We start from the raw sequence: 17806 nt of genomic DNA on the forward strand, positions 1-17806 counted from the left end.
GATAAAGGATTTTTTTGGATGGTATCGGATTCTTTCAGCTCTCTCTCTCTCTCTCTCTCACCCTCTCTCTATTATCTCTCTTTTATCGCTCTCTTCGTTAGTATTGTGAGGGGTGAAACTGAGAGAATTCCATAAATGTGGCCCACAACAGGCTAGCAATCAGCATGCGGTAGTGGGGAGACAGCCCAAGGCCAGCCTGGCCCATTTCCTACTCTGAATACTTATCGTTTATTATTGTTGTATTAATTAACTAAAACGGCGGATAAGGGGTTGTTTGGATTTATTTATACAAATTATAGAAAATGTTTTCCATCCAAAATATGATTTCATTGTATTTCTTAAAAAAAATATAGGAAAGGTTTTGAGAAGTCAAAAAGTACCAATTTTCTTATTTTTACTTTGTTTGTTTGGTTCAAAACAAGAAAATGGCTCATAACTTTATAGAAAATAACAAGATTTCCTATAATTTGTAGAAACTAAACCAAACTACCTCTAAATCATATCATATCATATCATATCATATCATACTCACTTTAAAAACACGAGTTAGGAAAAATCTTTTTTAGACAAATATACCCCTATAAAGTTTGAACTACCCTATCTATAATCAAATTCTAATTTTTATACACAATATCCCCAATTGATAACAAATCCAATCACAATTCACTTGACTTCTGATTTGTTATCCGCATGAGCATGATTTGTTATTCTGATAACAAATCCACTTGACTTTTGATAATATATGATATAATTAGATTATATCAGATCTGATATAAATAGATTATATCAGATCTGGTATAAATCCTTAATCTTATATATAATTATCGTTTCAAATATGATATAAATCCATTTATATGTGTGAATGTGCACTCGAAAACCGAAATAGATTATACCTGGCAAATCTGATATAAATCCACTTATATGTGTGACTTACCATAAATAAGATTATATTTGCATTGCACATATCATAAACAAGATTATATTTGCGTTGTAATTAGTCTTCATAGACGCATACCTAGATTATGGTTGTTGGATATAATATGACTTATTAATCAATCTCTAAATTCAAAATAAACAATGAAACACAATCCTAATCAAATTCTAATTTTTAAATTTTAAATGTTTGTACAACGAGAACTCTAATTAATGAAACACAATCCTAATCAAATTCTAATTTTTAAATTTTAAATGTTTGTACAACGAGAACTCTAATTATGACTATTATCCTTTCACATGCAACACCTCATGCCTAATATATAAACCAAGAATTTACATAATTTTTATAGTAACTTCATCTCCTTCAACATGTATGTTAATTTTTAATTTTCATAATTATTCTTTAGTAATATTTGTATTTGATTTAATGGTGATACTTGTTTTGCACTACAATTAGTTTTTATGGTAATTGATTTTTTTTTTTTTTGAATTTATTCAGTTTTCATGCAGTATTTAGAGGATTAAGGATTTGATTATTGCAGGTTCTTCCATCTATCAAGGTAAATCTTCATATTTAATATTATTTTAATTTGGGTTTATTTGATTATATATTTTATTTGATTAAACCGAAATAGAAAACAGATACCTTTCTTCTTTTTTTTAATTTTTTTATTTCCTTAATTTTATATTTAATTATCGTTTCAAATATGATATAAATCCACTTATACGTGTGAATGTGCACTTGAAAACCGAAGGTGTTGTAGTTAGTCTTCATAGACGTATACCTAGATTATGGTCGTGGGTTATAATTTGACTTATTAATCAATATCCGAAGTCATACCTTGATATAATACAACATATTCACACGTATTAGGGCGTTGTAGTTTTGTAAGTGCACTTGAAAATCAATCTGACGAGGATTACCCTTAAAAAACATTTTTTTTCCTCTATGATGGAAGAAATAGAAGACAAAGAAACCATAAAATCGCAGCTACTGAGTAACAAGGCCAAATAAATTTAGATCCAGGAAATAAAAGGATAATATAGTTGTTAGTTCAAGCAAGGGATGATTGTTAAAGTGATCCATAAACCAACCCCAAAAGTTTATCCATAAACCAACCCCAAAAGTTTAGGAACAAGAATTCTATTGTTGGCTGATGATTAGCAAACAAAAACATAAAAAAATAACAATACTTTTTTCAAGCTATATGTCAGAAACACAAAATATTAATCTCAACAAATTCTAAAAAATTACAAAAAACAATTAAAGAACAAAATTACAAACTGGCTCTAGGTATATGAAGAAAAACGTGTTACATAGGCCAACATTCGAATGTTGAAGCACCTTAATTAGGCCAGCTAGACAGTGCACATCAATACCATCAGGAACAATTCCATGGTTTAGCTGGTTCCTTACATACTCTTCTTTTTTGATGGAAATAGGGCCAATTGCCCTATCATTACTTGTATATAAAATTGTAGAGTAAAAAGTTAAACAAAAGAAGATATCTAATGGTGATTTTAGCGGCTTCCCCCGAGATGGGGAAAATTGCCAAAACACTATTAAATGTCTTAGGATATGTACATGACTATAATCAACAAAGTAGCAGATAGAAGAGAGTTACAAAATAGACAAAATGGACAAAAGAGACAAAATACTGATGCCGTGAGATCAGAGGTTCTCATTGCTATCCTCACTGGAGGAAATAAGCTCCAATAGTCCTCTCGAGTGAATGAGGTTTATCAGTTTGAGAGTCTTCTTGGAAGAGGAAGCACCTATCCAGAAAAGAAGATAGTAAGCTGACTTTGAGGTGATTTGCTGTGGAGTGGTGACATACTCTTCGTGACTGTTCTCCGCATTAATTCTGAAAATGCCTTCAAACTGAAAAAACATTTAGATGATAATGAAGTTTCAGACAAATAAGCATTAAGGCCACCTGAAGGCATTAAGTTTTAGACATAAGCTTCAAGTTTACTCAATTAATAATTTTCAAGACACAAACCTGAAGGCCACCTTGCTCATAAAGGCGGTTTTGCATTAACAAGAGTATTGTTGGTACACTATTCCTTCCAGAGTCAAAGGAACATTGCATTGATTCAGTTGACACTCCGAATACTCTCACACTTCACTAAGAAATATGAGAGATGAGTATTTATGCTAATGAGCATTACAAACATAAATTTTCATATGCGCCTTTATGAACCCCAAAAAGCACTGTCAAAGTGTGCAATGATAATAGACAAACATAAATTTTCATATGCGCCTTTATGAACCCCAAAAAGCACTGTCAAAGTGTGCAATGATAATAGATGGTGAGTAGAATTGCAACTATAACAACTGAACCCCAAAAAGCACTGTCAAAGTGTGCAATGATAATAGATGGTGAGTAGAATTGCAACTATAACAATAATATTCATAAGCGAGAACGAAATCAAGGGCATGGGCTTTTTAATAGAAATCTCGAGTCATGCAGATTAAAATTGGGTCATGATGGCCATGAATTTTCAAAGGGAAATCTTGAGTTTCCCAGATCACAATAGGGTTATATTAGCCATAAATATAGGCTATAGCATGTACACTTGTGCATTTATCATATACTAGGTTTTAAACACGTGCAACACGCGTGGTTAAATAATAAAATTAAGTATTTTTAGTTTATTTTCTTATCAAAAATTTGTTCTTCAGTAAGATATTTAGTTAAATATAATTATTTTGCCTTATTGGTTTTAAAAGAAATTTATGTGAACTTTATTTTATTAGTTCCCAAATAATACAGAGAAGGGAAAATGTTTAAGGTGCTTTATGCTTAGAGGTCAATCAAAATCTATATATATAATAAAGACTTATTCCAAAGTGAGGACATGTTACATTATTATTTAGCTAGACTGTGAATAGGTCCTATTAGTCCCACATATCCTATTAGCCCCCGATTGATAACAAATCCTGGATTGATAATAACACAATTCAAATCCTAATAAAACTCTAATTATGACTATTATTCTATCACATGCAATATAGCATGCCTATATATAAACCAAGAAATTACACAATTTTTATAGTAAACTTCATCTCCTTCAACATGTATGTTTCTTTTTTATTTTCATGATTCTGATTATTATTTAGAAATATTGTGTATTTGATTTAATGGTGATACTTGTTTTACACTGCAATTACTTTTTATGACAATTGATATTTTTTTAAAATTTTCTTTAATTTTCATGCAAAATTTAAAAGATTAAGGATTTGATTGTTGCAGGTTCTCCCATCTATCAAAGTAAATCTTCATGTAATTTGATATTATTTAAATTTAAATTTATTTGATTATATATTTTATTTGATTATATATTTTATTTTATTAACTAGACAGTGATTGGTTTAGTAGGTATCATCTTAGGCAATGAATTTGAGCAGTTATTCTGTTAATATCAGATGCATAATCAATCTTTAGATTTAGACCAAGTCAGATTTGCTCAGATGAACATATTCTATTAAAAAACTGTGCAAAATATTATCAACTAAAGGACAGTTATTTAATTAGATATAGAGAAAAAACGTAATATGAATTAACAAAGAATATGTTATCTGTAAAATTCGAGAATTCGCTTTTAAATTGAATTCCAATAGCAGCCTATTTAATTAGATAGCTTATAGTTTAATGGAAATACTTTGCCCTTTATATTAAGTGTATGTCCACTTCGTTTATTAAGTGTATTCCAATATGTTATCTGCACTTTTATAGTTTTATGTTATCTGCAAAGCGAATATTTTGCCCTTTATATTAAGTGTATGCCCACTTCGTTTGAACTCTCGTACTGCGATATATCATTGTCTAATTGGAATCAAATCAAACTTTTCATATAATCCCATAATCAATCTTGAAGCGCACATGCAAGATAAAAACCACTTTGTTTGCAAGGAAATATTTAGAAAATTATTGTTTAGAAAGAATAGTTGACTAATTTATTCTAAACTTTCTTGATTAAGGTAACATATAAGAATAAGTAATATAAGATTACTTAATTTTCATTAAACTAATTCTAAGCTCTTCTTAATTAATATAAGAATAGTATTTTGAGAATAAATAATATAAGAATAGTTGACTAATTCTAAGCTCTTCTTAATTTTAAATCCGTTTTTTTCTTGGATATAATCTAATTTATTACGATTGTTAAAAAAATGCATGTTGTTTGATTACTTACTAAGATTTGAAGATGCCGGGAACTTCATCGTCCTTGAAGGAGTACACTTTAGGAAACCTCGGCTCCGCAGATTCCTGCTTCTGAGGCCGTTGTTGCCATTGCCCTCGAGATTGTTAGGGTGCTTGTTGCTGCGGCTGTTGCTGAGGTTGCAATTGAAAGGTTTGATTAGCATCAACTGCATTAGCGTGTGCCTTACCTTTCCCCCGTGGGACGAAGTTTTGCTTTGGAGCACTTGTCGCCGGTTGGCCTCTTTCCGCCTTCTTCCTCTTGAGGAATCGCTCAGCTTGCTCTCCCTCATCTCAATTCCAATTTTGTACTCAAGATTTATTCCATAATTACGAGTATCAGGTTAGTGTAGAATATTGATAATTTTTTATTATTATTATGATAATGATTGTAGTTGATTGTTTACTTTTGAATTTTTATGAAAATTTTCACTAATTTGTCCAACTATCTGCATTGCTCATATATATTTATAAATTAATAGTAATATGACATATGATTTTCCTTTGTAGAAATTTATTCTATGGTTTTTGGATATCATAACTACTATACAACACTTTCTCGCCTAAAATGGCTTCAAGCCAAGGTTTGCATTAAACTCAATAATAAATTATTCATATATTATTATATTAGTATATGTGTATGTATTTATAATACTACATGAACATTTTTTTAAACAGAAGAGAACACTCCAATACCCAGAATTAAAAAGACTAAATATTCTCGGTTGAGTATTTATATTTGTTCTAGGGCAAATTCTTCATGAACCGGTATGTTCTTTACTATATAAGCTACGCACTCCTAAGTCTTGTGCATATTGTGGATCCAAAAAGTTTGAACATGAGCCTCTAACATTTTTGTTGTCACAACGGTGAAATCCACCTAGCAGATGTGAATATTCCAAATGAATTATTTGCCCTTTATACAATGCAAACACCAGAGGTAATTGAGTTCTGAAGCCACACCAGAATGTACAACGGTATTTTCTCATTCACATCGTTTGGGGCAAGATTTGATAAAGAGCTCGCATCAAATAGAAAATGAGTTTTCACATTTAGAGCACAAGGACAAATATATCATAATCTCTCAGCTCTAATTCCAAAGGAAAATAAGTCTTCATACTTTTAATTTTACTTCTATGATACAGAGAATGAGTTGCAAAATCGATTGGGAATTCTACACAATGCAAATATGAGTGAAATCACAACTAAGAGCTTGATGGATATATTACAAGGAAACCCATATGCAAAGTTCCTTCGCAAATTGAATGATTATCAATCTTTTGAAGAATTAAATATACTAATAAATAGTGATGTTGCACTAGATCAACTTTACAACTCACCAACAGCAGATCAGGTGGCTGCAATCAGGGTTGAAGGAAATAATGACAATGCACCATTTGAGAGAGAGATTATTGTCCATGCACACTCAGGAGGTAGACATCAAGTGAAACACTATTTTGGCTGTTATAATCCACTGCATTATCCCTTACTCTTTCCTAATGGAGAGGTTAGATGGCATCAAAATATTAAAAGAAGGGATAAAAGGGATATCAGAGCTGACAATCAACAAAGAACTATAATATCAACTTCAATATCTCCACCTATCTTCACATCTGCAGAAGACATATTTAACCGAGAAAGTGAAGAAAAATTTTAATTCAAATTTCTAAGTAATATTATTATATATGAATATAGATTAACACCTAAATTTATAGGCGTCAAGGCACCAAAACCGGGAAAAGTTTCATGCCGAGATTATTATTTTCATAAGCTCCAGATAAGAGACACTCGATAATCTTTTATACTTACATCAGCAGGTCATTTATTCCATCAATATGTTGTTAATATGTACATAAAGCTTGAAACAACAAGGCTTGATTACTTTAGAAATAAACAATCAGAAATCAGAGCAGAGTTATTCCAAGGCATTATCGACAGTGTAGCTGCCGGCGAAGCAAATGCAAGCCAAGTGGGCAAAAGAATAGTTCTTTCATCATCATTCATAGGTGGTCCTAGAGACATGCGTTGTAGATACCTTGATGCAATGTCATTAGTACAACGATTTGGAAAGCCAGGCCTTTTTATAACAATGACATGTAATCCAGAATGGGAAGAGATCATTGAGCAACTACATCCAAGCCAAAGCCATAATGACAGGCCAGACCTAACCTCAAGGATATTTCAAGCAAAGCTCCAAGACTTGAAAGATCAACTATTTAAGAAGGAGATCTTTGGAAAAGTTGTAGCACATGTTCATGTGATTGAGTTTCAAAAAAGAGGGCTACCACATGCACATATATTAATAATTCTTATTAGAGATCACAAGATCACATCATCAGATCAGTATGATAAATATGTATCTGTAGAAATTCCAGACCAATCCAAACACCCGATCCTCTATGAATTGGTAAAAAAACATATGATGCACGGACCTTGTGGAGAGTTGAACATGAAGAACAGTTGCATGCAAAATGGAGAATGCAAATATCACTATCCTCGTGATTTTAGCTCACAATCAATTCAAGCAAAAGATGTTTACCCAATTTATAAGAGAAGGAATGATAAAAAAATAATGTTGATCCGCAATAAAATCCTTAATAATCAGTGGGTTGTACCTTACAATCCATATTTGCTGACACGTTTTAATTGTCACATTAATGTTGAAATATGCTCAGGCATTAAAGTAGTGAAGTATCTTTACAAATACATATATAAGGGTCATGATAAAGTGGCAGTAAACATTGAATATAATGAAGGAGGAAGACTTGTGAATGAAATAAAAAATTTTCAAGATGCAAGATGGGTATCAGCTCAAGAAGCTTTGTGGAGAATATATGAATTCTATCTTAATGAGATCTACCCAGCTGTCATCAACTTACAACTACACTTGCCGAATCAACAGTTTGTTTCCTATTGGAAAAATCAAGACCTATCGAAGCTTATCCGCTGGGACCATGTCCACAAGACGATGCTTACAGAATTTTTTACACTATGTTCAAAAATTAAAGAAGACAACAAATCAAAACCAAAAAAGGATCAAGAAAAGGAGTTATTATATTGTGAACTTCCTGAATATTATGTTTGGGATTCAACAACAAAATGTTGGAGTCCAAGAAAACAAAGACATGTTATAGGCCGTATAAATAGTGCTAATCCAATTAAAGGGGAAAGATATTACTTACGCCTTTTACTTACTCACATTAGATGCCCCACCTCATTTGAGAATCTATTGACCGTGGATGGAATTCAATGCACATCATTCAAACATTCAGCACCTCATTTGAGAATCTATTGACCGTGGATGGAATTCAATGCACATCATTCAAACATTCAGCTCAAAAATTAGGTTTATTATGGAATTCAATGCACATCATTCAAACATTCAGCTCAAAAATTAGGTTTATTGGAATCAGATAATAGCATTAGAGAATGCTTTGCTTAGATGAAGCCGTCATCTTTCAAATGCCAGCAACCATTCGCTGCCTGTTTGCAACCATACGGGTTCACTGTGAGCCCGCAAATGTTAATAAATTATGGGATCGATACCTTGACTCATTATCTGAAGATTTCTCAAGGAAACCTGGTGCTACGAAAGTTTCAATTATAAACGACACCCTTTGCAACATTAAATTCTTCTTAGAGAGCATGGGAAAGGATATCAAGAAATTTGATTTACCGCCTATTCAAACTAACCCTCATTCAAAAGGAAGTTCATACCCAAGAGAAATTCAAGATGAACTCAATGTACAAATTCCAGATGAAGACCTCAATGCTGAATCACCACTCAATTCAGAATAATATAATGCATACACTTCCGTACTATCATGAATTCAAGGAAATAAAAGCGGGATTTTCTTTATTGATGGGCCAGGAGGAACTGGGAAGACATTCTTATACCGTGCTTTGCTAGCCAAAGTAAGACTAGAAGGGATGATAGATCTTGCTACAGCGACATCAGGCGTGGCAGCAGTAATAATGCTTGGAGGCCGAACAGCACATTCCAGATTTAAGATAAAAATCCCAACAACAGAATCATCTATGTGTAGCATATTAAGATAAAAATCCCAACAACAGAATCATCTATGTGTAGCATATCCAAGCAAGATGGAACCTCAAAGCTGATTAAGATAGCTAATATCCAAGCAAGATGGAACCTCAAAGCTGATTAAGATAGCTAAGTTAATAATTTAGGATGAAGCTCCAATGGCTAAACGTGTTGTAATTGAAACATTAGATAGAACATTAAGGGATATAATGGATCAAGATGAACCATTTGGTGGCAAAGTAATAGTATTTGGTGGGGATTTCAGACAAGTTTTACCAGTAGTACCTGATAATCACATTTTATTACAATTTTATACCCTCATTATCTATTTTATATGAATAAATATACCACTAATAATTGTTTTTATCTTTTAATTGCAGGTTAATGAAGAATAAATCTCAACTTCCCATCTCTCAATAAAAACCCATTGATTAAATGAAGAAATGAATCAAGAAGCCAATTGGAAAATTAATTTCCAATTTATCCAAAAGCCCAAGCTAAGAAGAAGGATTAAAGCCCAAGAAATGACAAAGCTCAAAGTTAAAATCAAAATAAATACATGAAGAAATCAAGAAGCCCAAAAGCCCAAGCAAAAGCCCAAAATCCTTAATTGAGAAGGCCTTCCAAAATTGTAACTTTAGTTGCAATTAATAATAATAATTTTTTCACCACTTTAAATATTTCTTCTCTTTGTTGGATGATGAAGATGGAGATGAAGAATTATTTAGAGGTTTGCATTTTCTTTCCTTTTTCTCTTTTATTTCCTTTTTATTGCTTATTAGTGTAGATTTATTTCTATGCTTGTAGTTTAGATTTTATTTTCTTGTTAAATAGCCAAGAGGCTAGAACCCTCTTGCCTTAGATTTATTTCATGCTTATAGAGTAGATTTATTTTCTTGCATTTAATTCTTGCAATTTTATTTTGTAGTTTAGATTTTGCAATTTATTTTGTAATTAGATTTTAATTTCTTATATTATTCACCTTGAGGCTAGAACCCTCTTGGGTTTAGTTTTTCTTTTTGTTTATTTTTATTTTGTTTGATTCGCCTTTAGGCACCCTCTAGGGAATCACCATTTTCTAAGAAGTGGGTTCAATTGTAGATTACTCATATCTATAATTGAATTCACCATCTTTAATTTCTTATATTTTCTTTTATTCTAGATTTTTGTTCTTCATTCTTGATTTTTTTATTTGTTTCTTGATTTTATTCATTTTTTTCTTCTCACCTTATTGATCATACTCATTTCAAATCCACTCTCACTTACACTTTGCATCTATTTACACACTATTTTCACTCTCTCAATCTCTTCACAATCACATTCACTTATCACTCCTATTTGTCACGCACACAAAATAAGAATCAATTTCATATTTTCTCCTACAAAACACCTTCCTCGTGGGATCGATATCTTAACTACTATAACTTGACACGGTTGTGCACTTGCAACCTTTTTAGTACATGTTTATACCGCATCAAGTTTTTGGCGCCGTTGCCGGGGAAGGTGCTTAAGTAGGTTTTAATTATTTTGGTTCTTTAACTTGTGTATTTTTTGTGAAGGAAACGCTTGGAGCTTGAAGATCGCGGATTGGAGAGCTAGGATTTGAAGATTTGCTTTCAGGTAAGTCCTCTTTCTAGTTTTTAATTCCACCCTTTAGCTACTTCTTCACAATTAGAGACAATTAGGACTTAAAAAAAAGAGATTTTATTTTTTGTTGACCATAATAAAATTCATCCTCCACTTTGACATTTACTAACAAGATAATAAATTCAAACAAATCCCCCCTTCTCATTTGTTTGATTGTTAACCCTAATTAAAAAAAAAGAAAAATCTTTTCCATCCTTTTTAGTTGCTTTTAATTCATAGGGTTGCATTTCATATAGTGTAGGAATTCACCAAGTGATTTGAGCATCTTGATTTGACACACACTTAAAAATATTTTTAAGGGCAAAACCCCATAATCAAGATAAGGTGAGGGATTTCATCACCCTTTCCTTAGCCCAAAAATCACTAATTCCTCACTACACCACCCAAGCCTAATAAAACTCATTAGACGTTGGCCCCTAAGGATTCGAGCTCAATAAGGAACAAGAAATCCTTAAGTGAACCGGTTTAAGTTTTCTCAGATTAGTTGGTGTCTAAGGCAAGGTTTAGGGGTTGCGTAAAGCGCTCCGCAAGGAAAGAGGTACTTAATTGATCTTTGATCACCCTCTAGTACTATCCTTACCTGGCTAACTACCTGGGTAAAACTTTGATCTTTTCACTGTAGGAGTTTTTGGTTAGGAGCTGGTCTAGTTGAGTTAGGCTAAACACTAGAATTAGAGTTGATTAAAAAGTGATTGTTTTGATTTGTTTCAGTTAGGATTTTTCTTTTTCTTTATCTTTTCAAAAAAAAACTAATTTTCTTTCTTTTCTTTAAAAAAATAAAAAATAAAAAAAATAAAAAGAAATATTTTGGTGTATGCAACAGTGGATTAGGGATAATACACATCGTTTAATTCGCTTTGAACCAATCATAGAAATGGAGCATCCTAATCCACCCGTTCTTCATGATATGTGCTATCCCATTAGGAATGCAATCCCCTCATGCATTAGGCTCCCCGAAACAAATGGAATAAGTTTTGAGCTTAGACCGCAATACATAAACATGCTTCCCAAATTCCTTGGTAATGAAACAGAAGACGCATATATTTTTATTTCGGAATTTGAGGAAGTGTGTATTATGATTAAAATGAGAGAATTAAATGAAGATGCGGTTAAGCTTAGATTTATTCCATTTGCTCTTAAGGATAAAGCTAAAAAATGGCTGTACAGCTTACCAACAAATTCCATCTCAACTTGGGATGAATTTGTCACCGTTTTTCTTAAGAAATTTTTTCCTATTCATAAAACGGTAAAGCTTAGGAACAGCATTCAAAACTTTAAAATTATCCCGGGAGAACCTTTTTGGAAGTATTTTGACCGATTTAAAGATCTTCTCATCCAATGTCCTCATCACGGTTTAGAGAAATGGCGATTGTGCCAAATAATTTATGAGGGATTAGATTATTCTGCAAAAACTTCCTTAGAATCAATGTGCCACGGGGATTTTATGAGGAAAAATGCTGATGAAGCTTGGGAGTTTTTGGAGAGTCTTTCTGAAAAAACAATGCAATGGGAACAGTGCGATGACAGGGTTTCATCAGTTCCCCATTCTAAGTCTAGTGGTCTTTCCTTGGAGTCAAACATTGCTTCTGAAGCGAAGATGGCGACAATTCTGCGGAGGTTAGAAGCCTTAGAAATTAAGGAACGAGCTCCAGCTCAACTCAATCATGTTTCTTTCCCAGGATGTCATAATTGTCAGTCTCCTACCCACGTTTCAGAGGAATGCCCTCTCCTAGGAAATAACAACGCAATAGAACAGATGAACGCTGCATTCCAGCACCCTAGAAATGATCCATTTTCTCCAACCTACAATCCAGGTTGGAGAAATCATCCCAACTTTGCATGGAATCTAGGAAATTCTCCCGGAACTCAAAATTTCACTCCCGCTTCGACCCAACATTTTCCTAGGGGAAACACAGTTCCATTCAATTCTCATTCACAATTTCAACAACCCAATCTGCCGTATCAAAATCAGTCTCCTCCTCATCAAGCTGTAATTCAAACTCCTCACAATCCAGATCAAGATAAACGTCTCAATGTCTTGGAAAGGGGTTTAGAAACCATAATTAAGGCCTCTACTCAAACCACGAATATGTTGACTCAAACATCTAGCACGTTGAATTCCTTCATGCAATCAACCGGACAAATGCTCAACTCCAACACTCAAGCTATAGCTAGATTAGAATCCCAACTTGGTCAACTAGCTAGTGCCGTGAGTGAAAGAGAGAAAGGAAAATTTCCGAGTCAACCCGTGGTCAACCCTAATAACACAGGATGCAGTTCATCCTATGAAGCTCAAGTGAATGCAATCCATTCACTTCGGTCAGGTAGACAGGTCGATAATCAAGTGAGAACTCCGCCAAGTCAAACTCTTGATCCTGTACAAATTCCTTCTCCTTCTCCTTCTGATGAATCTATTCAACAATCACTCCCCTCAGATGACCAAGAACCTGAACCCGAACCTGAGCCTGCTTTTGATAGATTTAGACCGGTTGCTCCCTTTCCAGATAGACTCAGGTCTAGGAAACACTCTCCTCAGGAGGAGAAAATCCTAGAGACATTCAAGCAGGTTAAGGTCAACATTCCTCTCTTAGATGTAATTGAACAAATTCCATCTTATGCTAAATTTTTAAAAGAATTGTGCACTAAGAAGAGGAGAATAAATGTCCCAAAGAAAGTCTTTTTAGCCGCCAATATCAGTGAAATGCTGTCAAATCCCATACCTTTGAAACGTAAAGATCCAGGTTCCCCCATCATTTCATGTATCATTGGTAATACTCACATTGATAAGGCGCTTTTAGACTTAGGGGCCAGTGTCAATTTGCTTCCATATTCAGTCTATCAGCAATTGGGTCTAGGTGTACTGAACCCAACCAAATGCACCTTACAGTTGGCTGATAGATCTGTCAAGGTCCCTATGGGTGAGTTAGAGGATGTTCTGATTAAGGTTGGAGATTTTATTTTTCCAGTAGATTTTGTAGTCTTGGAAACACAGCCTGTTTCCAATCCCAAAGGACAGACACCTGTCATCTTAGGACGACCGTTCTTAGCCACTTCTAATGCTCTCATCAACTGTAGAACTGGTCAAATGAAACTGTCCTTTGGGAATTTGACTACTGATCTTAATATTTTTAATCCAGGGGACCAACCAAATAATCAGCCTCTAGAAATAAACTACATTCAGGAAAGATCAGAAGAAGAAGAAGAAGAAGAAGAAGAGTGTGATTGTTTTGAGGAAATTTTTGATGAAGAGTTAGAGTTTTTAGAAGAAGCAGATCAGGTCCTTGAGAATAATAAAACTGTGTTAAACATTTGCTGCTTTGAATTAAATTTTGAAGAACTCTTTCTTGATGAACTTAGATTCTTGGAGAATAATCAACAACCAAATTTTCAGAACTTCACAGAAGAATTGGTTGTTGGAAAACAAAACTTCACAGTACAAGAGTCTAAGTTCATTAAGAAATACAAAATGCATGACACCAATAATACCTACCTTACCTTATTGCATGAATTACTGAACACCCCGAAATGCTTGGAAATTCACATTATTAATTATATCATTCTGAATTTGTTTAAAATCCGGGGAAGAATTTTCAACAGTAAGGTAGGATGAATATTTTATTCTACATTGTTTATTTTGTTGACTTCAAAATAATAAAAAGAATTTATTCTTCTCTCATTTGAGAGTTTCTTGTTCAGTTGTTAAAAAAAAGAAAAAAAAGAAGAAAAAAAAAGAAAAAAAAAGAGAAAAAAAAAGAAAAAAAAGAAAAAAAAGAAGAAGAATAAATTTTTGATTTCATCCTCCTCAGACCAAAGGTAATTACAGATTTTTATCAGCCGACCAAATATAAGTGTTTTACTTCTTATCTGCTTTACTTTATGCATCATAGAGTTTGCATTGAGGACAATGCAAAATTTAGGTGTGGGGGTGGGAATTAGTTATTTTTTTCTCTTTATTTTACATTTAGTTACATTTTCCCTTTTTATTTTACAATTTTAGTGCATTTTTGTCATTTTTTTTCTTTTCCTTAAAAAAAAAAATATCGTCACTTGCCAAATTGATAGAGTTATGTAATAATTGATTTATTTGATAAATTTGAAATTTTCTAATCCCTAGTTAGTTATTTACTTAAGTTCACCTTTTATGATAACTCTAAATAAATTTTTTAAGAAATGATTTTCAAAGTAGTATACTTTACTTAAGCCTTAACTTGGACTTTTATTTAAAATAATGAAATTTTTGCATGCTTAGCTTAAAGTTAAAAATAATTTTTCAAAGTGTCTTGATTTACATATTTTTCAAAATATATATACATATATAAAAAAATTGCAAAATAAGAGTGCGAAAAATGACAAAAAACGAAAAGAAAAAAAAAACTCTTGAATTCAAGGTGATTCTATCTTATAAAGCCTAAGCTGACCGAGTAATTAAGCCCAAGGAGTATTTCCATACTTAATGACCTAAGCCCATTTGGGTTGGGATCCATTGGCCCAAAACTCGTTAAATGGTCACTTAGAAAGCCCGTTAAAGTAGAAAAAAATCACCAAGAAAAAAAGAGTTAAAAAAAAACTAATAAATGTTTTATAGTTGTATATATGGTCTTAGAAAATATTTTAAATCAAGCAACTTGAAAATTATTTAAAACAAAGAGTTAGCATGTTCTTTTCAAAACTTTTAAATTAAATTTCTAAGTTTGGCTTGGTTTTGTATTGCTACAATGAGAAGATTTTCTTAAAAATATACCTTAGAGTTATATATAAAAATGTTTTCTTGAGTGATAACTGGCTCCAATTAGATTATCTAAAAGTTATCAAGTGAATTTAGTTATTTACTGACTTCTTTAATTTGGCAAGTTGACCGAATTTTGTGGGTATATTCACTGCAAACCCTCACGAGACTACAACTCGTCCACTAGGGTAACCTAGGGGTTTAAAGGCTTGTTGTATGCGCTAAATACAACCGCGATTCCTGCGAAAGTGAGTTAGGATTTTCTTTTTATTTTCTTTGCTAGAGGACTAGCAAAAGTTTATTTCCCTTTTATTGCTTATTAGTTAGATTTATTTTCATGCTTGTAATTAGATTTTATTTTCTTGTTAAATAGCCAAGAGGCTAGAACCCTCTTGCCTTAGATTTATTTTATGCTTATAGAGTAGATTTATTTTCGTGCATTTAATTCTTGCAATTTTATTTTATAGTTTAGATTTTGTAATTTATTTTGTAATTAGATTTTAATTTCTTATACTATTCACCTTGAGGCTAGAACCCTCTTGGGTTTAGTTTTTCTTTTTGTTTATTTTTATTTTGTTTGATTCGCCTTTAGGCTAGAACCCTCTAGGGAATCACCCTTTTCTAAGAAGTGGGTTCAATTGTAGATTACCCATATCTATAATTGAATTCACCATCTTTAATTTCTTGTATTTTCTTTTATTCTAGATTTTTGTTCTTCATTCTTGATTTTTTTTTTATTTGTTTCTTGATTTTATTCATTTTTCCTTCTCACCTTATTGATCATACTCATTTCAAATCCACTCTCACTTACACTTTGCATCTATTTACACACTATTTTCACTCTCTCAATCTCTTCACAATCACATTCACTTATCACTCCTATTTGTCACGCACACAAAATAAGAATCAATTTCATATTTTCTCCTACAAAACACCTTCCTCGTGGGATCGATATCTTAAATACTATAACTTGACACGGTTGTGCACTTGCAACCTTTTTGGTACATGTTTATACCGCATCAGTACCCCGCGAAACAAGATCACAAACTGTTAGAGAAAGTTTAGTAAGCTCATATTTGTGGAGCAAAATGGAAAAGTTGAAACTATCGAAGAATATGAGAGCAAGAACAGATTCAACATTTAACGAATTTCTTTTAAGAGTTGGAAATGGCGATGAACTGACAGTGGCTGATGACCTAATAGCATTGTCCACTTCTATTTTGATAAAGAATCAAAGTGATGATTTACCAGAAGATTGTCTAATAAATGTAATTTTCCCATCTTTAGATGAGAACTTCAAATCCATTGACTATATGAAAGATCGAGCTATCCTAGTAACAAAAAATGAATATGTCGACATACTAAATGATAGAATCATAAAACAATTTCCAGGTGAAGAAAAAGAATTCTACAGATTTGATGAAGCAGTTGATGACACTAATCATCACTACCAGCCAGAATTCCTAAACACATTGCTACCAAATGGACTACCACCCCACAAGCTGGTATTAAAGAAACATTGTCCTATTATTTTATTAAGGAACCTGGATCCGACTAATGGGCTATGCAACGGAACAAGAATGGTATGTCAAGATTTTAATTGTAATATAATCCATGCTAAGATCACAATGGGCCAACATGCAGGGAAAGAAGTTTTCTTGCCAAGAATATCATTATCTCCAGCAGAAGATGAAGGGTTCCCGTTCAAGTTTAAACGAAAGCAATTTCCAATACGGTTATGTTTTGCAATGACAATCAATAAATCACAAGGACAAACAATTCCTCATGTAGGCATCTATCTACCTCAACACGTTTTCTCTCATGGACAGCTGTATGTTGCTTTATCACGAGGGACTTCAATGACAACAATCAAAGTCCTAATAATATCAGACGAACAATTTAAAGAATATGAAAGATACACAAAAAATATAGTATACATGGAAGTCCTCCAGCCAACAAACGTGAAATGAACTTCAAAGTCGTAATAGCTATTCTAAAGGTAATTAATTTATAATAATAATTGCATATGTTCATTCATGTTCATTCCTATAATTTATAATTTTCAATATTGTATAACTTTTTCCCTTTAGCATTCACTTTTTAACCCCACTCAAACTATATTATCAGTTAAAAATATGCAAAACCTTATGAGGAACAAGAATTAATAAATTCATTTTCTAAGATATGTTATATTCTATAATATTGTTCAAAACTAACATGTATATTTTTAATCTATTTAACAGAAAA

General features: G+C 32.5%; 2 protein-coding genes across 2 annotated transcripts in view; one reads left to right on the forward strand and one right to left on the reverse strand.

Annotated features, from left to right (window-relative positions):
• LOC109843125 (probable glutathione peroxidase 4) overlaps window positions 1-78 on the reverse strand; it is an 11746-nt gene extending 11668 nt beyond the window's left edge. Inside the window, exon 1 of the mRNA XM_020412057.1 lies at window positions 1-78. This exon is cut by the window's left edge and continues 84 nt beyond it. The gene's annotated coding sequence lies outside the window, so the exon portion shown is untranslated.
• LOC109841565 (ATP-dependent DNA helicase PIF1-like) lies at window positions 16648-17529 on the forward strand. Its single transcript, XM_020410526.1, has one exon. The coding sequence runs from the start codon at window positions 16648-16650 to the stop codon at window positions 17527-17529; it is 882 nt and encodes a 293-aa protein (XP_020266115.1).

Source organism: Asparagus officinalis, chromosome 5, assembly GCF_001876935.1.
Source record: "Asparagus officinalis chromosome 5, Aspof.V1, whole genome shotgun sequence".
In the NCBI taxonomy this organism is placed as follows: domain Eukaryota; kingdom Viridiplantae; phylum Streptophyta; class Magnoliopsida; order Asparagales; family Asparagaceae; genus Asparagus; species Asparagus officinalis.